Raw genomic sequence first — 20,423 nt, forward strand, 5'->3', positions numbered from 1 at the left:
ACGCATCGCATCGCAGCGGGTTCACATTTAATCGCAACCCCGGCGAGCAAGGTGTTAAATCATTCACCTTAATCTCCCTTTTCACTGAAAATTCTTTTCCCTTTCCCGTGCGACCGGCTGCATTTGTGTATTACATTGCTTGATGGATCGCTGGATATCTCAGCCCAATCTCCATCAACCATAATTGCTGGTTGAACAGGGGTACGTGCGCTAGCTGCACAAGTAACGCAAACGGCAAGAATGCAACACGCGGCCCGATGCAAAACGCATCTATAAATACAGTACCCGGTGGTTCTAGTCTTTCATTCAGCATCCACTATCAGCTACCGTCCGCCAGCGTTAGTTCTCCGCCAGCAGCGCCAGTGTCTAGGTTTTGTCCGAGAAAAATATCTCCATTCCATCATGAAGTGTGTAAGTATGGTGCTTGTGTGTTTGTATGGTGTGCTAAGTGTTATTGGCAGATGAAAGTGAAATCCGTGAATTCCGCTGCGTGATGCCATAATCCCGTCTTGGCCGACCTTTGTGCAATTATCCCATCCCAAATTGTACCCTCAACGCTCCACTAGTGTGTGTGCCTGTGTGTGATATAATAAGAGTAAGATTACATCGCACGTTATTTTAGAGAAGAAAATTGATGATCACCACTGGCCAGCTGGCATGCAATTACGACACCAACCGGACGGAAGTGAAGTGCAGAAAACCAATTGCAAAAAAAAGAAAAGATTCATTTTGCATCATTCCGCTAGTGGGTGAATTGATTTTACCACAAATTCCACCAGGGGGAGTTTGGGACGCAAGAGATTCGAAGATCCAATCCCTAGAAAGAATCGAATCGGATTGGATCGTAAATGACGGATTCGAATTCGATCCGGATTCGATACCAATCCAATCTAAAATCGAGCGATATGCAATCCAAACCTGATCCGAAACTGATGTAGATTGCGATCCGAATCCGATCCTAATTCGATCCGAATGCAATCCTATTTGAATTCAACGGAATTCCATTGGGATTCGATTGGGATTCTATTGGGATTCGATTGAGATTCCATTGGGATTTGATAGAGATTTGTGTGGAATTTCTTTGGGATTCCATTGAGATTCCATTGGGATTTTAGAAAGAATCAATTGAGATTCGCTCGGGATTTGATAGGGATTGTATAAGAGCAACTAGGTTCAAATACTAAAGGAATCAAAAGGATAAATACTATCCTACCGGGAGGAATTCGGATTCGGATTCCTAATTGGATAGGGACTCGAAGATTCGAATCCACACTGGGATTCATTTTGCCCATCACTACCTTCATTTTGTTGTCCCGACAGCGTGTTTACCGGCCATTTGTTTGCCGTGGTAAAGTCAACGAGTCATGAGCACGCCGCGCGAAAGGAAAGCGAAATCGCAGTTGAATGAATGCATTAGCTTTATTACTCTTTAAATGAATTATTTACCAGCACAATTGAAGCTCCGTGCAATAGCGGGTTTTTATCGTTAATTTTTTTTCGGGTAGGAAAAAATGCAATGACCGTAATTATGCCATGGTTTGATGCTTTTCATGTGCATGCATCACAAGCTCTTCCTTTTTTTTTCTTTTCTTTCCTCAGGAAATTATTCTTCTGTTTGCATGTGCATCTCTCGCGCTGGCTGCGCCGCAAAGGTCAGACGCTGAGGCAGAAATCCTCCAGCAGGAAAACAACATCGAACCGGACGGCGAGTATCAGTACAGGTAACGCGCGCTCAGGTCTTCCTTTTCCGCACAATGTAATAACAACGCAACAGCACCGGCGAGTCGCCCCAAAATTTGCATATCAAACACGAACACACAAAACGTGTGAAAATGGCCACTCGCCGTTCACTAACAATTCCATCACCAACCACAGCAACAAAAAGTGGCCACGCTTTGGCGGATTGCAATGGAGCCGAGTAATTACGTCGCTATTCTTCGTTCGTCCGCCGTGCGGTAAAGCGGCAACAATTAACCCGATAATGAAAGATTTGATTGCGATAATTGGGAAGCAGTTGGTAGGACTGTGTGCCGGCCACTTCCGATACGGCTTTTTCGATTTTACATTGCTGGTTCTGGAGGCTTGCGGATGCTTGGATGGTGAACTGTCCAAGTGGTGTGCAAATGGTGTGAAACAAACCGCATCACAGCGAACCATGCATCCATCCGCCCAGGCACAGATATTAGCACGTTTCAATGGCGCGAAGTTGAGCCATAGCGCACACTCTTCTCAAGCGGCTTTTTTGTTACTGCTGCTGTCTGTTGCACGCGTCACGATCGCCACCCGATGCAACATTGTCTGATCACTCTCGCTTTTCTTTTTCCTCCCCACACAGTTACGAAACAGCCAACGGTATCCGAGGTCAGGAAACGGGAACGCTCAAGCGTGCCAGCAGTCCCGACACCAGTGATGTAATTGTGTCGGCCGGTTCTATCAGCTACACCGCACCCGATGGCAGCTTGGTCGAGCTGAGCTACACCGCCGACGACGAGAACGGATTCCAGCCGTCCGGCTCTCATCTGCCCACGCCACCACCCATCCCGGCCCAGATCCAGAAAGCGCTAGACTATTTGGCCAGTCTGCCACCGTCGAACCGGCGGCGCTAGAGGCGTCAACATCCTGGCATCCCCCCAAAGCCGGCCAATACTCAGCGCAAAAACCCAAAACCCACTAAACGGTCCGACACTCACGATCCTCGAAACACAAACACACTCAAACAAACACAAACACAGATGAAACGGCTTCGCGATCTGACCCGATCGCATCTAGGCTAAGTGCAAAAACGCGTAATAAAGCACGCACATTGAAAAAATCAAGCACCAGTGACCCTGATTCTTGCATTGCAGAGGTAAGTATTCAGCACTCTTTATTTAAGAATGCAATCTGTAAGGGCTAGTTTAGCATAGCAAGCCATCGCTAGAACAGACATGATGACGGTTCAATTGCCCCAAGCTTCACTGTACCTCAAGTCTCACTAAGAATTTGTGAATGAATTGTACGCTGAATAGCAGTCCTGGACATGAAATGCAGTTCGTCAGTCCTGCGTGTGAGGAGGCGGTCTGCGTGGGATTTAAACCCCGGTCCTGCTGTGTGAAGATCGGCCACGGTCATCGGACCGCCCTAAGTTAGAGATCAAGTAGAGACATTATGCGAGACCTCTTATGAAATTCGGGTCGATCCATGAAATCAAGCTCCCCCAGTACTGCACCACCAGCTTACAGGAAGGTATTCCTAGAGGCTTCTTGAAGGCTTGGGACCCCAAGCAGTTGCTTGGTTTGCCTATACTATAGGGGCAGAACATTTTGATTTCTGTCAGTAACTGAGAAGCCTGTAATGGGTGCATGGGTGCATGTTTACTAAAAAATAATAATTTAAGGACCTCCTTATCGTCGAATGCAGACAAGGCAGAGTGATGGAATAACGCTGTCCCTCGAAGCCTATCGAAAACCCTCGCATTCAACAGGACCACGATTTGGATAGAAGAATTATTATTAACGGATCACCCGAGCTCACCCAGGATATGGTGCCCTTTCACAGCTCGGAGCAAGAAAAGACTCGAAACCACCGTAAATTGTACTCGCGTTTGTAACATAGTTTTAAGCAATACGGCCAGACCATGCATTAATTAAACTCCATTAGAGTTCTTCTTCTTCTTCCTTGGCACTACCTACAACCTCGAGAGGTCTCGGCCTACCATTTCTGGCTTCCTGTGACTTCGTTTTACCCGTAGTAAAGTAGTCAGTGTAGTAAAGAAGACGTACAGGGAGGCGGTATGGATGGGATTTGAACCCCGGCCATGCCGTTGGAAGACTGGCGCCGCTATCACCTCCGCCGCACATAACTAATGCCCTTATAAAAAGATGTGCCTTACCAAACCGTTCACCATTTGAGGAGCAAGGGTATTTTCTCCCCGTAACCTAGTTCTTAGAGCGAAGAACGACCTATGCGCTGGGTGAGTCCTCCACTCATGTCTAGAAGTTGCAAGTCGGCCTAACACACCCTAAGCGTGGGATTGAGTCTAATTTGATTAAATCGTCTACTGTCCTTTGTTAACCTCCTGAACAGATTCAATCTCCTTCTTTGGCACCAATGCCTCTGGAGGTTATATTCTTCCATTTGACTAAAGACTAAGTCATAACTGGGTAGTGACTCCTACTTACGGAGAGATGCGTTAGCACCAGCGGATTATTGCTTGCTCTAACTGATCGAAAATATATTCTACTCTAATCTCTCTTAAATTGTCGGTTGAAAAGAGAATGAAAACAATTTCAATTCAAGGGCAAGTAATTTCGAGTGTTAAATTAAGCGATTCACTGAGCGATTAAACATTGAAAAGTTGAGATAACAAAGTAAAACTGAACACCTTCACAGGCAATAGACATAAAACACGGCTCCGAATACAATTAATAACACAAGCAGTTTTATTCCACGCCAATTTATCGCACAACTGCATTTACACTGCATTTCAACGCGTAAAACAAATCACCCTACGCCTAGAACTTCCGGCCCGGCCCATCCTTGCTCGGTGGCAACGTTGCCAGATGCGCCAGGGCTCGTGCAATCGGTGCCGGAACTGGTGGTGGCGTGGGTAGATGATCGCCCACCGGCCGGTACCCATTCTCATCCGCTATGTACGAGATGGAGTACGTTTTACCGTCATCACCCTGCGGAGAAGTGACGGTTTGTTTAGAGCCGTTGTCCAGAGATGTAACGGAAGCTGAGTAAGAGTGACACTATTCTTACCTGGTACGTGTACTGGCCCTGGGAAGCCGTCCCGACCTGATTGTTCACCACAATCTGCTGTCCGTCCTGGGCAGCACGGGTGCCATCACCACCCTCGTAACTGTACCGGAACTTGCCGTCAACTTCGAGCACATTCTCCAGATTCACAATCGGGATCTCCTTATAGCGGGGCAACGATTGTTGCTGGAGCTGCTGCTGCTGCTGATGCTGTTGCTGATGCTGCTTTTGAGCTGCAATCACACTACACACGGCCAATAGCACCACTAGCTTCAACATGATGACCAAACGGCGACGGCACTCTGCACGGCTTCACAACAGCTGCTGCAACGCTCGATTTATGACGAACGATCAAAAGGACCACTGGAACTGCACCTAAGAACGGGCAGACATGGGACTTTTATAGCCCCCAAAACGGCTCCGTGCACTCTGCTGGTGCTCTCGGGGCGCTGGCGAAAGCGTGGCGCAATGCAATAGAATCCCAACCGCCGAGACCCACGATCCCACTCGAACGGCCCGAATTAGACGCAGACATCCAAGCGCCCTCCAGTAACGCCCTTCCCTGCGCTGCACCAGGATGGGGCAGGCTCTCCCCCCCTTGCCACTCTAAATGGCGTGTTCGTGTGCGCAATGGGTTAGTCTTCTTGTTCTCTTCGACCTCTTTGGCTCGAGAGCTGGGGTCTAGTAGGGGACCGCGTCTAGATTCTCATGAGGTGCCCGGTTTTTTTTTTTGCAGTTGCTCTCTTGTCTGCCACAACATACTTCGTCATCGGAAACTCAATCCGCGGCCAGTCGCGCGGACGAGAGCGTGATCCAACCCTAAACCCCAATTAATAGTCCCCATGTTCGTTCGCTCGTTCGGCTCGCTTAGTTTGTTTGTCTTCAGTGGGCCAGCCCGAAAACTGCTCGACTTTCCTACCGAAAACCGCAGACCAGCATCGCACCAACCCCCCTCCGAGCCCATCCCACATCAGCATCACATTCGAAGGGCTCAGTTATAGAGATTCACTGCGCAGATTCACGCGCACCACTGTCGACGGCACGACACGGCCAGAGCCGACTTTTTGGCCAATCCCGACCGTAGCGTACTGGGGAAGGGCGCGAAAAAAAAGCTTTCGCAACATCTTGCCGAAGGAACGCTAAGATCACAATGGGAATCTAGAGCTTAGAGGTTTGGCTGCCGCAAGAATAAAGCACTGACCGACGACCGTGGTAAAGTGCACCGAACAAAAGGTGGATGTTTCCAGCCCACGTCCAGCGACCTGTGCAGCAGTTTAAGTAGGTGTAAGATGTGCTCGGGAGTGGTTGGTTGGTCATTTTTTACTAATATTTATAAAATAAATATAAATAGTTTCAAATTTCAAATTTGTTTGAAATTTCTAATTCTAATGTGTTGAAACAGACATTTTATGCAGGTTAAATCCTATTTTATACTTTTGCTTGGTTTTTAATACATTTTTGTACTAATTTTATCCTACTAGCTAACCGACATAATTTTAAATTTTCTTTGTTTAGATTAAAATATCTGTTACCATTATAATAGTTGAATGTATCCTTGTATGTTTAGAAGTTTCTTTGTTTAATTTATGTAACTTTTTACAAACTTGTTATGCCATTGCAAATTTAGTAGAAAAGATCCTAACTACATGTACCACTAAGGAGCGTCCTGTCCTCGGTACGACTTATCTCTATTTCTATATGATATTTAAGATTTACATAGGCTAATAGCAACATTTAAGGAAGAAGCAATGGAGCGACCCTGTGGTAGAGGTGGCAACGGCGCCGGTCTTCATACAGCAGGACTAGGGTTCAAATTCCATCCGGACCGTCCCCCTATAACGAGGACTGCCAACTACTCGGTATCATTAAGTCTAGTAAGCCAGAAATGGCAGGCATGATCTAAGAGGTGGTTAGGCCAAAGAAGAAGAAGAAGGAAGACGCAGTACACTTAACTTCTTTCGTTCATATTAGATCTTATGGCGATGGAAGCTCCAAATCGTACCTAGACGATGGGTTGACAACATTTATGAAAGCAAATTGAGCTAAAACAAGGATTGTAATTGCACTTATAGTTTATTACTATTATTTGTAATAGAGGCTTTACAATTTACATTTAAGACTACGATTAAACCTATCCCTAAGCTCTCTCAAGGGGGGAGAGAACTAAGGCAGGCGTCATTACTCAATCGTATACGACTAGTTGTAAAAACTTTGTATGGGATTTGACGGATCTGGTCGTGCAATCAAACTGTCATCGGACCTCGTCCGTCAAATCCCATACAAACTTTGTACGACTAGTCGTATACGGCCAAGCAATGACATTAGCCTAAAGAGAGTGAAGAATTTCTGAAGAGCTTGCTGCAATGCTAGGAATGACCCGTCAAGCAATATCTTCGCAATGAATGCTCATGAACTGAAAAATTCCCCATGTACTGGGAAATTATGGATAAGCCATTCCGTTACAGCAATCCTGAGTTCAATCCCATGGCGACATCTCCGGTAATACCTCAACTTCATTCATCCGCTGAAAACAATCACTAAGGTTTTGCTGAGTATCTAGTGGGGATTTTGGTGGGTCCAAACCAGTGTAATTTATTACGAGCTACCCAAATGAGGGGAATCCATCGAGAGAGAGAACAACATCGAATCGAAGTTGATGAAATTCAACCAAGCACTACAGGAAAAACGACGAAAAGAATACGACACGACAAAGTGGACCAGCACGTATTAGGTCTTTTAGGTCTTATTGTAGCTCTAGAAATGTGGATCACTTTAAAGGCTGAATCCTCTTATAGAAAATTCATGCGTGATTTACTGGAAAGATGGCAGAAACTAATAAGTAACCATGAAGTTAATACTTCAACCAACCTTTTTTTTCGAATACATGTTTAAAAAAGAACAAAAATCTATCTATTTACATATCTATCTATCGATCTTTTGCTGATATTTTGTTTCTTGATCAGCGTAAAATAGATGCAATTGGCCTTAAAACCTTCACTGGAGCTATTCACTTTCTATTTAAAAGAAATAATAAACAGTCATACAATTCTTCTCGGTCGATTGACGACTGCTCTTATATATTTCTCTTGTCCCGCTTAGGTCGTGATTTAGGATTTATCAGCTCATATCTAATGAATGCAAATACCTTAGTGATTGAAGATACCTAGATAGATTTTTAGAGCTTAAGGCTAGAATCTTTTTTTGTGCTGAAAGCAAAAGGTATCACAATTCTAATTTCACTTCCACCATAGTTCTGCGTGACTACGCCCTAGCAGTGATGGCCGATACACAGGACTGACCAGCCAACAACGGGTAAAATTAAGTTCAGAAACTCAGAAATGGCAAACTAATTTGCTGCCAAAAGTGATCCCATGGCAAGTAGTTGGAAACAGACCTTCAAAAAGTGCGACCTTCCGTGTTGTGCGTTGCTGTGATAATTTACCTTGTATTTCGCAAAACTATCGTTCCGCTCCCTCATCTGCTGCCTTTGCTCGGTACCGTCTTTATGTAAAATCTGCTAGAATGGAATATGATAATTGGATCACCTAGGCTAAAGCTTTCTCCTTCCTAGATGAAGAATACTTGATGGGAAGTAAGAGCCGAGATAACACGGTGGACTATACTCCTGATATGATATACGACGATCACTTATCTCATTACATTTTAATGTTAAGTCAACAAGGATAACATCAAGACTCAGATTGTCCTCGTCCCCAGGGACTGTACGAAACTAAACACTTCCCTATCTCTCCGAAGACCTCCGTAAAAGTGATCGATTATCAACTTAGGAGAGTTAACCAACTCGCCTTGAACGGATCAGCGGCTCGAAATGCGTCTGCAAATTTCACGCATCCATCCACCCAATTCCCCCAAGCCGAAGGTCAACGAGGATGCACGCTAAAATGTAAAGCAAAGTGTTTCGTTGGAACCAGAAAACTCACACCGATCCGGCGGTCCGGGCCCCGGTGTGGAATGTGTCGGCTCTTTCTTCCTACCCCTTTAAAACCATTGAAGATCAATAGTACACGATGGGAAAGATGTGGTGACTCTATTCGCGGGGAAGGAGTTGTTTCGTGTGTGTGTGTGTGTGTGCGAGTGCAGCAAGCGTGTGTTGAGGTCGCAACGCTACGACCAAAACCATAACGTCAATGCAAACACACGCCAGATCTTGCCAAATATGTACTAAATGACGAAAATTAAACAAATCCTCCCAGCGACCATTCCTTCCCCCGTTCCCCCCCCCCCCCCCCCCCCCCCCGGGGGGAAGCCTCCACGCGAGGACGCCTAGGGAGATGGTCAGTGTAAACACAATCAGATGATCTAGTAGCTGTATAAAAGCCTATCGGGCGCTGGCTCTAATCGTCAGTGTCAGCTCACAATCTAAAACATCTAAACATCGCCCGGTGCCATCCGATCCGATACGATACCCAAATTGCCGGTCTTGCTTTTCGGTCAGTGACAAAAACGTGAAGTAGTTCAAGTGCACACAATGAATACCCTGCTCGCTCTGGTGGTTCTGATGGTGGCGTCCGTGTACGCGGCACCGCTCGAAAGTGATGCACAGGCATCGATCGTCAGCCAGTCGTCCGATGTGCAGCCGGACGGATCGTTCAACTATGCGTAAATGTCAACTCGCCGGGGTGGTTCCCATGTTACACGCCCTTACAATCGGTGTTCGTCCTATTCACTCACTGCCCTCTCATTCTCGCTCTTGCTCGATAGGTTCGAGTCGTCAAATGGAATCAAGGTGGAGGATCAGGGCGCGATCAAGTCGATCAGGGTACCGAAGCTGGACGACACTGGCCGACAGGTCGGCGAGGAGGATGTGCAAGTGGCCGTGCAAACTGGCTCCTACCAGTACACCGGCCCGGACGGTCAGATCTACACAGTGAGGTGAGAAATCGGCAATCGCGGGTTACATAAAGCCGGGACGATCTGTCAAAAGTCTTTCAACCGCATTCGTGCTAATACGTGCGCCCGAAATTCACCCTCCTTGCAGATACATCGCCGATGAGAATGGATTCCAGCCACAGGCCGACCATCTTCCGGTTGCTCCCAGTGTCTAAGCATTGGACGCGTTCGTACACGAGTCCTCAGCTAAGTGGGGATTAAAATACTCAACACAACACAGCATGTACATACGACTACTATCCTTCTTACCGGTACCTACTGCACGATATGTGGTGTAATAATAAAGCAATTCAAAAACACATACTGGCAGCGAACTGGTTTTCTCTTGCGCGTACCCAACGTCCGTCCGCGTTGTGGCTGTGGTCCTGTCAAAACTCCCGCCCGACTCGCCTTCGAAAACTCTTCCGGTCCGAAACGTATGCAACAATTCTATCTCACGATCGTCTAGCGATTATCTAATTCCTGTACAGCATCGTAAGGTACAAATTGCTGCGGTGTGCCGGACCAGCTCCATACATGCCCCATTGTACTGTCCGCATCCCATGCAAAACTTTTGGTCGAAAATGATCTAACGCCATAATGATAACGTACGTGTGTTGCGACCAGGGGGTTTGCAGCACAATGCCAATCGACTCATCTCGAATGCTTTCCGGCCGGGAGTTGATATTATGCAATCGCGGCTCCCGCCACCCAGACACGATCACTTCCGAATGTGTGGGATGGAGTGGATCACCGGCGCAGTGCGATCCATTAGCAGCGCGCCGGAGTCAACGATCGGTTGATCGATCGGTTGAACGAACGCAACATTATCCGGTCTGAGCTTTGGAAGCGAAAAAAAAAGCTTTCAAGTTCAATTTTTACACCACGACGAGATCACTCGGGATCGGTTCGATTGGAGCTGATCGCGGTGATCGAAACAATAGCGATCATAGCGATTTAGCCTGCTCAACTTTCCCAACTTTACCACCACAAAGCTAATGGAGCGTAACGATAAACTCTGCCCGAGCCTGCCTCCTAGTCGTGTTGCCGCTTGATCGGCTTTAGTGGTTTCACTTTTCAATGCTGCACGACGACGATCCCGGTCCGAAAGCGAAAACGGAAAGCAAAACGGGAGAGCTCGATGCACCGTCTAGCGACGAACCCGATTTCCGATTTGTGTGGGGAAAAATATTACACGATGCTACACTTACTTTTATGGGCTGTTTGGTGGAGCTTAGGAGGTCCGATCACCCCGTCCGATGTTGTGCTGTGTGTGTGTGTGTGTGTCTCCTTTCGCTTTTTTCGTACTAAACCGAGAGACCTGGATGAACTTTACCATCCACACAGTCGTCGGCTGTTGTATCGAGGGCGTTGTTCGGCGTTGAACTATTTTTCAGCATAACATCGTTGTTCGGGGGATAGAGGGGAGCGAGACTATGTTTTGTTTGCCTCTCTTTCTCTCTCACAGACACACATAGGCAGACTTCTCTGTTGTGCTTACCGCGCCAGAAAACATCATCAATTGTGCAACCCGACCCGACCCGAAAGGAAACGGATTGCATCACAGGGCTTTCGTCTTCTAACCGCCCTGAATGGGAGAGTTTAGTGTCATATTTAGTGACGGCACGGATTATTAATAAATCGCTGTTTAAGTGTTACAGATACGAGCAAAAAAAAAGGGGCCACACCTGGAATCTTTGAGTGACATTTGGGCTAAAGATCAAAGTTGTGTAATGACTGTTTCAACTATTTGAAGTAACGGAAATTATGAGAATTGAATTACTTATTTTAGGAATTTTTATTCAATCTTGCACCAGCACAAATGCCTGCGGAGGCATGCATCTGTGCAGATCATTAGATAGCAATTAGGCAACAACCAGGGCGAAGAACCGGCAGAACAAACACCTCACAACCTACATACCGAACCAAGGGCATCTAACCTTTCCATGCGCTCATGGCCTTCTGTCCCTGGGGCTGGTGGATCGTGGTGGTAGCAACGCCAGCGGCAGAACCACCAATAAAAGGGCTCACTCTGCAAGAACGGAAGAAGCAGAAGGTATCGATCACTTCAACTCTTCTCATCTTCATCCATCGTGTTTTTTATTCCCCCTTGAGCCGTTTCGTTGTAAATTTGCTTGCCAACCAACGGTGCATGACCCTGCCAGCTGATGGTGCAATGCGGGATACAGGTGGGCGTCTGTAGTTTGCATCTGCAACAGTAACACCAACTGGAAGCTGAGCAGAGAAGGTAGGGAAGAGATGGAGAGGTGGGCCAAAAGATGCAACAGAAACAATTCATCGTTCACAGTGCACCGGGGCGCGAGAGGAAATAGCGAAACGTAAACAACGCCCCCCCCTTTCGAGAGCGGAGCAGCGCATCCGTGGGGATGAACTCGGATGGATGGCGAAGGAAAGGGAAAACAGCGCAGACCCACCGCGCGGTATATAAAGACCTATCACTAGGGCTGGATCGTATGCAGTGGATGGTCCGCTTTCTTTCTACAAACAGGCTGCTCTAGTGTTCCGGTTGTGCCGTCGCACTCGAAACTCGTGTCGGGAGGTTATTTTTGTGATTTGCATCAAGCAACACGGTTGCACGGTGCCGCGCTTGTGTGTTGAGTGTGGAACGATTTTAGTGGACAAAAGTTGTGTTGATTAAAATGAAGCTTTTGGTGAGTGTTGCTCAAAAAAACCCAACCGAAATGGACATTCAAAGAGTGAACTTTGCCATGTGGAGCTGTGGAAGAGTGTGTTAAATTTGAATCGAGACAATACAAATCCGTTTCCATCATTCGCTCATTCGAAACAATCGTTTTGCAAGATGAAACTGATGCCTGAACTCATTCATCACTCCCTCTCTGCAGATCGTACTAGCGCTGGTAGCATCCGCCTACGGGTACCCGCAGCATGAACATCACGATCACCATGAACACCACGAAACGAGCACCTACATCCCCATCCTGAAGTACGACAAACAGCAGGGCGAAGATGGCAGCTACAGAACTATGTAAGCAGAACCGCCCAAACATCCCAACCCATGCTCCCCTCCGATACTAACTCCCTGATCATCCTTATCCCAACCTCGACAGCTACCAGACGGGCAATAACATCGTTCACGAGGAGTCCGGCTACCTGAAGGACGCATCGGAAGATCATCCCAACGGGATTTTGGTTCAGCAGGGTGCCTACTCGTACGAAGCGCCCAACGGGGACGTCATTCAGGTGCAGTACACGGCCGACGAAAATGGATTCCGTGTGCAGAGCGACAGCCTGCCGACACCACCGCCCGTCCCACCAGCAATCCAGGAAGGGCTGAAGGAGATCTACGAAGGGATCAAGCGCCGGGAGCAGGAAGCCAAAAACAATCCCAAGTACGCGGAGGATGAAGCCAGGCGGGCCCAGCTAGACTACAACGGACAGTACTACAACCAGTAGACTCGAGCGTGACAGCCGTGTGGCTTCGTTCAATGAAGATCCATGCGCGTGTCTGGCGTGTTGCGTTAGAGTGTAACTTTTTACCCGGGACGACGTTCGATCAAGCGTTCCGCCCCGGCACTCGTAGATTTCCTGTGCAAAAACGTATATTTATAGTATTTTTTCGCCAGGGCAGCACTTTGTGCTCTGGCTGGCTGCGTTGCAAGCATTCGCGATATTCATGACCAAACTTCTTCACTTTGTCGAACCGAAGAATATCACGTTCAGGACAACCGAAGCAACCAACGATTAGACTGTGATTAACGACATGCTTCCGGCAGGAAATAGTTACTGTGGAGCTGTTATTGTGAGGTTTGTTTTAATAAAATTGTAGCAAAAGTGTACTTTGGCTTGTTTTTATTGAAACAGCGATGTCCCAGACGGGCAATCAGATGGTTATTGTGTTCAAATTACAGGTAAAAACTTAAGGGGACAGTTTATCTTTAAATGAAATGACTCTGCCTCCTCTTCTCTATGGCGGACAACAGGAATGATAAATAGTTTACTGCTGAACTTTTAATAGAAGCTTTTCAACCACTTTAACGGTTGAGATTACGTCCTAATTGTGGGTAACTTCTTCTTCTTCTTCCTTGGCACTATGCAACCTCAAGAGGTCTCGGCCTGCCATTTCTGGCTTTCTGTGACTTAATTTTACCCGCAGTAACGTAGTCAGTCCTACGCACGGGGAAGTGGTCTGGATGGGATTTGAACTAACTGCAAGTTGTATAAGTTTCTTTCCAAAGTACCATGAAGCTTTATATCATTGCACAACACGTACTAAAGCCCGTTAATCAAAAAGGCCTTTATATTTGTTTTGTCAGCATTTAAATCAACTTGTCCATGAAATTTGCACACATACAAGATTCGATTAGCAATACAACGAGACCGTGCTAATCGAATAAATTAAAAACAATTGAACCAGAAAATACACTATCATAGAGGTCGCTGTGTGGTTGGAGGATTGGAGCAGTTTTTGACAATAAATTTCAAATTTTCTTGACTTCAACAACGAGGCCACTTCGGTATGGTATTCGGTAGGTTAGGTTAGTTCAAGAGACAAACAACATGGTTACATTTGGGACTAGACCAATCTACCCGAGATTCACCAAGACGCTAAGTGTTTTCAGAAAGTTAGTATTTAGTGTGCATTTGGGGTTAGACCACCAAACAAATAGTGACTCTCCCGGTCGATGAAGTCAATATATTGCGAAGACAATTATCACCAAGATTTTATTGTTTAACTCTACTAGATATTTTTGCTCGGACGCCAATCTCCACACGGCAGAATCGGGTATCTAATCTCGACTGCACCAAACGCAGGACTGATTATCCAGTTACGATAAAATAAAGTCAAGGAAACGAGAAATGGCTGACCCAGACCTCTTGAGGTTGTAGCACCAGTAAGATAAAGAAGAATGAGATGAATTTTTTTTCTTATGGGTTTATGTTTAATCCCATGTTCATTGTGCAGGCTCATGTAACGAGAATGACGCCGTAAAGCCCTTTTGGGTCATCCACATGGACAGAAGATAGAGATAGATAGAGATAGATAGAGATAGAGAGACTATGTTCTTCTGTTTGCCAGAGATATCGGATGGACTGACGACGATGCCGGAGCATCGGATGCCGGAGAAACAGTTTTAAACTGCGTGCAGCAGGTCAAGATGTTAATCAGAAAGTTCCTCTTTGGCTCCTGGAGCAGTATAGGCCTGTCATTTCTTGCTTACTTGATTTGATTTATCATAAGCTGCATAATGAGCGCTGCATGTGGGCAGACGGTCCGTGCAGGATTCGATACCCCTTGGTGCCTTGTGAAGATTTGTGCCGCTACCGTATCTGAAAATGAAATGTTCTTTTATTTTGCAGCCATAATTCCCTACGCAAACCTTCTGGACTCGTGAGGAACTGGAAAAATTGGTGTAAAACCATTGTTTTTTCTTCGTTTATCTGCTCCTCAGATTCCGATTCAACCTTTCTCTCATAGAAGCGGTAAGGGATATCCCTTGTTTAAAACATTAGTCTTTCTTGTTCTTATGGCTCTACCACTTAATCCATAACATATCTATACTTTTACCCATTATAAAAACACACCAAACATATTTTTAAAGGAAGGAAAAATCTTAAAACGATAAACGCCTTAAATTTGTCTCATTTTATCAGATTTTTCATCGCACATTCGCATGGTGTACAAGCACCCTAACCGCGACACACACGTTTATACCGCATAGTTACGCACTGCACTTTCCCTTTCGTCCGTTACCGAAGCTTGCCGAAGCTTGACAGCACAGACGGTACGATCCCCTCCTCTCTTTCTAACTTTTCTACGTTTGTTGTGAATGGTACCGCAGCGCGCGAGGTAAACAAGCACCATGCCGTTGTGAAATTCGTAGTGTGCGCGCAATTAAGTACACGCGACGAACGCTGACGTTAGCCGTCACCGTTTGCGCTCGCCGCTAGCAGGCAGCCGTTTTACCTTACATAATATGAAAGAACTTGACCCAAATTCTTGTGCTACCCGTTCGCTATGTTGTTCCTGACGAAAGCACCGCGCTCGTTCTGTTTGCTGCAGCGTAGTTGCTCGTGTCCCGTGATTCATGGCGTCCGCTTGTACAGTCCGAACGCGCCCGCCACTGCCACCAACGCCGTGCCCGTTTCCGCGGTCGGAAAAACGCCCGTCGAGCTGCTGAAGGAAAAGCTGAACCATGGGGAAATTCAGCCCGATCCGCACCAGGCCCGCGTCACCGAAGCGCTGCAGGTAGTGTATGATAGCATTAAAACGTACAGCCCACCTAAACCGAGCACTGGCATAGGAAAATGGTTCAGCTTCGGCAAGGCGGAGAAGGCGGTCGACGCACCCAAAGGACTCTACATCTACGGCAGCGTTGGCGGTGGCAAAACCATGCTCATGGACATGTTTTACGACTGCTGTGCGGTAAGTTTGCGAAGGCCGTGTGTCATAGTGTGGGAGTGCGTGCGATTGGAGTAGGGCATAACCTCGCCATCTGGCCCGTTTTGCTTCTAGATTGATCGAAAGCGACGCGTGCACTTCAACTCCTTCATGACCGATGTGCACTCCAAGATACACGACATCAAGTCGAAGCACGTGCGGGATGCCAGCAATAGCAAGCCGCAACCGTTCGACCCGATCAAGCCTGTTGCCGAGCTAATTACCGAGGCCTCGTGGATGATTTGCTTCGACGAGTTTCAGGTATGCATGATGTGTCAGGTGCGGCGAGACAGTTGACCTATCGCTCGAGTCAGCTGAGACCGTAACTAATCGCTCCCTTATCGCTGATTCGCGACTTCCTCCTTACCGTGCTAACCATCCCTCGGCGCCTTCGTGCCGCTCTCCGCCTTACCCCACCGAAGGTTACCGACATCGCGGACGCAATGATCTTGAAACGGCTGTTCACTTATCTGTTCAATAACGGTGTGATTGTGGTGGCCACCAGCAACCGTGCCCCCGACGATCTCTACAAAAATGGGCTGCAGCGTAGCAACTTTGTCCCGTTCATCGGCGTGCTCAAGAATCACTGCAACATCGTAACGCTCGACAGTGGCGTTGATTACCGAACGGCGGCGCTAAAGGGGGAAAGTAAACATTACTTTGAGTAAGTTACCAACAAACCAGAGGAATTTGCCAAGCCGTTTGATACAAAGGTTGGGTCTGTGTGTGTGTGTGTGCGTGTGTGTTGTTTACAGCAAATCCCAAGGCGATGCGAACGCTTCGATGGACAAGCTGTTTAAGGTGCTTTGCTCGCAGGAGAACGATATGATACGTCCCAAAACGTTCACGCACTTTGGCAGGAATATAACGTTCGCGAAGACCTGCGGCCAGGTGCTCGACAGCACATTCGAAGAACTCTGTGATAGGGTAAGTGCTAACGGTGGAGGCTTGGTTTGGTGGAACTTATAGGGGGAAAAAAACACTCTTTTTCAGCCCCACGGTGCTAGCGATTTCCTACAGATAGCACAATTCTTTCACACGGTGCTAATACGAGATATTCCTCAACTTAACCTGAAGCTAAAATCCCAAACGAGACGGTTCATCACGCTGATCGACACGCTGTACGATAGTCGCGTAAGGGTAAGTGCGATACGCTACACGATCAAAGTGAACGGATTATCGACTTTCTGTCCTTCCATCCATACTCAGTTGGTCGTATCGGCGGACGTACCGTACAAGTATCTGTTCTCCAACGAGGCACCGGACGATATGCACACCTCCGACGAGCATCGTATGCTGATGGACGATCTCAAAATTACCAAGGATTCGACGGACGCGGCCTCGAACATTTTCACGGGTGAAGAAGAAGTATTTGCTTTCGAGCGTACGATATCGCGTTTGGCCGAGATGCAATCGGCCGAATACTGGACGCTCTGGGAGAAGCATCGCTAGGTAGAACGCAATTATTCGAATGCAGTTGTACATTGGCAGTGTACTATGAACATGTGTACTTAAAATTGCTTTAACAAGCTGTGTAAATAAGGATGAAACACAACCCAAAATTTTTTTGTTGTAGGCAATTTTTTAAAAACCAATCGAAATAATAAATTATCTTATTTATTATTGCTTAGGCTGCAAACCAAAATGCTTTCGTTGTTTTTTATTTGAAAAAATGAGTAAAAGAAAGGCAAAGTTTTTTTTATGTATTTTACGATAAGCACACTGAAGCGGTAAAAAAACGGTAAAATGTTGCTTTTAAAAGACAGCATTCTAAAGTGACAGCCTTCTGTTTCTGGCATTCAGCACTCCTTGACAGCACGCACCGTGCCAGCATTGGTGTTTTGACGTGGATTTTGTTTGTTGTTAATCGTTCAAAATCCTTTTCTACACGAAGACGATCGAAGAGAAGATTCCAGCGTAGCTTATTGCTTTCTGTATTCTCGCTTTTCCTCATCTGTTTTGAGCTAGTGGTAAGCAAATCATTTGCAGCATACGGTCTAAAATGGCAGGAGAAAAGTATTCCATCCTGCTGCCTACGTACAACGAGCGTGAAAATCTTCCGATCATCATATGGCTGATCGTCAAGTACATGCAAGAGGCGTAAGTGTTTCTTTGGTAACAAGTTGCTAAAATTGCAAATAGGCGCGAATTGACAGCGACAATTATCTGGAATTGTTTTCAGGAAAATCAACTATGAAGTGATCGTCATCGACGATGGCAGCCCGGACGGTACGCTGGAGGTAGCGAAAGAGCTGCAAAAAATATACGGTGCAGATCGTATCCTTCTCCGACCGAGGGCCGCCAAGCTGGGCCTTGGAACGGCATACATTCACGGCATAGAGCACGCCACGGGAGATTACATCATTATCATGGATGCTGATCTGAGCCATCACGTACGTACTTGAACCGCTGACGTGACAGCGATCTTTCACCGCACGACGTGTGTCTCATCTTCCATAAACCGGTTTCTAATGGATGTTTTCCACCACTTACAGCCCAAATTCATTCCACAGTTTGTAGAGCTGCAAAAGAAAGGTGACTTTGACATAGTTTCGGGCACTCGGTACAAGGGTTCCGGCGGTGTTTACGGTTGGGACTTCAAGAGGAAGCTGATTTCGCGTGGAGCCAACTTCCTGTCCCAACTGCTGCTACGACCGAACGCATCGGATCTTACCGGATCGTTCCGGCTTTACCGCAAAGAGGTGCTCAAAGAGCTGATTTCTCGCTGCACCTCGAAGGGATACGTCTTCCAGATGGAAATGATTGTACGGGCGCGTCAGCTAAATTACTCCATCGGAGAAGTTCCGATATCGTTTGTGGACCGTGTTTATGGGCAATCAAAGCTCGGTGGTTCGGAGATAATACAGTTTGCTAAAAATTTGCTGTACCTTTTCGCCACCACGTAAAGCGAAACCTCCTCCTTGCCAATTTCACGACCATTTTTCTTCCGTTGTCATCATCAATAAACCAACACCACACACGAACGCGTATGGTGTGAAGACGCGAATCAGTCGTACCTTTTCAACAATCGTATTTCCACCGCTCGATTTCGCTCTAAACCATGATAAGCTAACTCATACACAAACGATCGGCACCGGTTCGCTTCGATCACTCGCGCATTCAGTGATGGGAGGAGGAATCGTTAGCGGACGATTTGCCGTACTGCTTTTCCCACCAAACGATGTACTCTTCCTTGCGCTTTTCGCGCCGTGCAAAGTAGTCGGGGAACTGTGCCTTTTCCAGCGGGTGCCAATAATCCAGAACCCAGTCCGGGGGAATCACTTCGCGCTCGAACGCTACACCACCGGGCGACATGGGGACTGCAAAAAGGGAAACACAATCGTCAGTAAGAGGTCGCACAGTAAGTACCCATCCATACGTACACTTTCTCGGCTGGTAGTGCTGCTTTTCGAACAATTCTCGCTCGCCATCGGCAACAAGCTGAGCCACCTTTGCCGGGTCCTTCTCGTTCCTGTGCTGATCGAAGCGGGCTCGCATCAACGTTGCCTGGTAGCGGAATATGTGTCTGCAAACGAAAACAAAGCAAGGTTTGTTTTGAATCTGCTCCATACACACGGCATACAGCAGCCGACGGCAGTACAATTACATAAGCTGCACCGCAAAGAAACACTGCCATGCCAGTAGCCGCATACGCGTTCAACGAACCGTCTTACCTTCTATCGTACCACGATTCCAGGTTACGCAGCGACTTTTTGTACAGCGAGCAAACCCGTCGCGTGTGGGCCAGTGCCGCAGCGGTCGGTGCGGACATTTTTATTTCCGGAAAAGTTCGATGCGAGCAAGCAACTTGGTCCGATTTTGCGTTTTGCTTTGGTAAAAATGACAATTGGCAAGTGTTTTGACGTTTGTTGTCAGTGTCAGGGTTGCATTGCGAAGCAGACTGTGGCACAGGGTGGTTCATGCGTGAAAAGTAGTTGAACAAAATATGAAGCAAAACAAGGTAAGTTGTGTTCAAAATTGTGTAAATTGCACAAACAATTTGTTTTTAGTGTGATATAAGTGCTGACTGGAATATTCTATCACGCTGGCTACCTAGTAAAGGCATGCTAAAATTTTAATTCCACATATTTGAATGGTCCATCCCCGGAAAAAAAGAACGGTCCGGATGAGATTCGAACCCCTGTCCCTTTCGTTTTAAGATGGGAGTCTCCCGACCCGAACTCCTGACTTGAATATAATTTCTCATGAATTATTTCAAACTTCAAACACGCTACAACAATAACCTGGTCAGTGTGTTTATCCGCTGGGAGGCATTTACATCTTCATTCGCATCGCAATTTATACCACTTTTTTGCAGTGGAATTTTAATTCAATTCCTAAACTGGTACGGGGTACAGTACCGCTCGTTTTC

The 20,423-nt window shown here is 46.8% G+C and overlaps 7 protein-coding genes across 7 annotated transcripts; 5 read left to right on the forward strand and 2 right to left on the reverse strand.

Annotated features, from left to right (window-relative positions):
* Positions 1-285: 285 nt before the first annotated feature.
* On the forward strand, positions 286-2,742 carry LOC118513362 (endocuticle structural glycoprotein ABD-4-like). The gene is made up of 3 exons (XM_036058994.1): positions 286-411; positions 1,600-1,721; positions 2,336-2,742. Exons 1-3 carry the CDS (start codon positions 403-405, stop codon positions 2,604-2,606), a joined length of 402 nt encoding a protein of 133 aa, XP_035914887.1. The 5' UTR covers positions 286-402; the 3' UTR covers positions 2,607-2,742.
* A 1,672-nt stretch (positions 2,743-4,414) lies between these two features.
* Positions 4,415-5,121, reverse strand: LOC118513365 (endocuticle structural glycoprotein SgAbd-3-like). Its single transcript, XM_036058996.1, has 2 exons — positions 4,744-5,121; positions 4,415-4,664 (listed from the first exon to the last, which is right to left on the reverse strand). The coding sequence occupies exons 1-2, from the start codon at positions 5,017-5,019 to the stop codon at positions 4,494-4,496; spliced, it is 447 nt and encodes a 148-aa protein (XP_035914889.1). The 5' UTR covers positions 5,020-5,121; the 3' UTR covers positions 4,415-4,493.
* A 3,971-nt stretch (positions 5,122-9,092) lies between these two features.
* LOC118513367 (cuticle protein CP14.6-like) lies at positions 9,093-9,954 on the forward strand. Its single transcript, XM_036058998.1, has 3 exons — positions 9,093-9,360; positions 9,463-9,633; positions 9,740-9,954. Exons 1-3 carry the CDS (start codon positions 9,230-9,232, stop codon positions 9,804-9,806), a joined length of 369 nt encoding a protein of 122 aa, XP_035914891.1. The 5' UTR covers positions 9,093-9,229; the 3' UTR covers positions 9,807-9,954.
* Positions 9,955-12,097: 2,143 nt separating this feature from the next.
* LOC118513366 (endocuticle structural glycoprotein ABD-4) lies at positions 12,098-13,576 on the forward strand. Its single transcript, XM_036058997.1, has 3 exons — positions 12,098-12,302; positions 12,495-12,637; positions 12,720-13,576. Exons 1-3 carry the CDS (start codon positions 12,291-12,293, stop codon positions 13,063-13,065), a joined length of 501 nt encoding a protein of 166 aa, XP_035914890.1. The 5' UTR covers positions 12,098-12,290; the 3' UTR covers positions 13,066-13,576.
* A 1,784-nt stretch (positions 13,577-15,360) lies between these two features.
* On the forward strand, positions 15,361-17,699 carry LOC118513368 (putative ATPase N2B). The gene is made up of 6 exons (XM_036058999.1): positions 15,361-16,036; positions 16,127-16,312; positions 16,474-16,715; positions 16,807-16,978; positions 17,045-17,191; positions 17,261-17,699. Exons 1-6 carry the CDS (start codon positions 15,629-15,631, stop codon positions 17,501-17,503), a joined length of 1,398 nt encoding a protein of 465 aa, XP_035914892.1. The 5' UTR covers positions 15,361-15,628; the 3' UTR covers positions 17,504-17,699.
* A 161-nt stretch (positions 17,700-17,860) lies between these two features.
* On the forward strand, positions 17,861-19,076 carry LOC118513369 (probable dolichol-phosphate mannosyltransferase). The gene is made up of 3 exons (XM_036059000.1): positions 17,861-18,151; positions 18,234-18,444; positions 18,547-19,076. Exons 1-3 carry the CDS (start codon positions 18,054-18,056, stop codon positions 18,955-18,957), a joined length of 720 nt encoding a protein of 239 aa, XP_035914893.1. The 5' UTR covers positions 17,861-18,053; the 3' UTR covers positions 18,958-19,076.
* Positions 19,066-19,903, reverse strand: LOC118513370 (NADH dehydrogenase [ubiquinone] 1 beta subcomplex subunit 9). Its single transcript, XM_036059001.1, has 3 exons — positions 19,726-19,903; positions 19,435-19,577; positions 19,066-19,371 (listed from the first exon to the last, which is right to left on the reverse strand). Exons 1-3 carry the CDS (start codon positions 19,821-19,823, stop codon positions 19,172-19,174), a joined length of 441 nt encoding a protein of 146 aa, XP_035914894.1. The 5' UTR covers positions 19,824-19,903; the 3' UTR covers positions 19,066-19,171.
* Positions 19,904-20,423: the final 520 nt, after the last annotated feature.

This window comes from Anopheles stephensi, chromosome 3 (assembly GCF_013141755.1).
Source record: "Anopheles stephensi strain Indian chromosome 3, UCI_ANSTEP_V1.0, whole genome shotgun sequence".
NCBI lineage: Eukaryota > Metazoa > Arthropoda > Insecta > Diptera > Culicidae > Anopheles > Anopheles stephensi.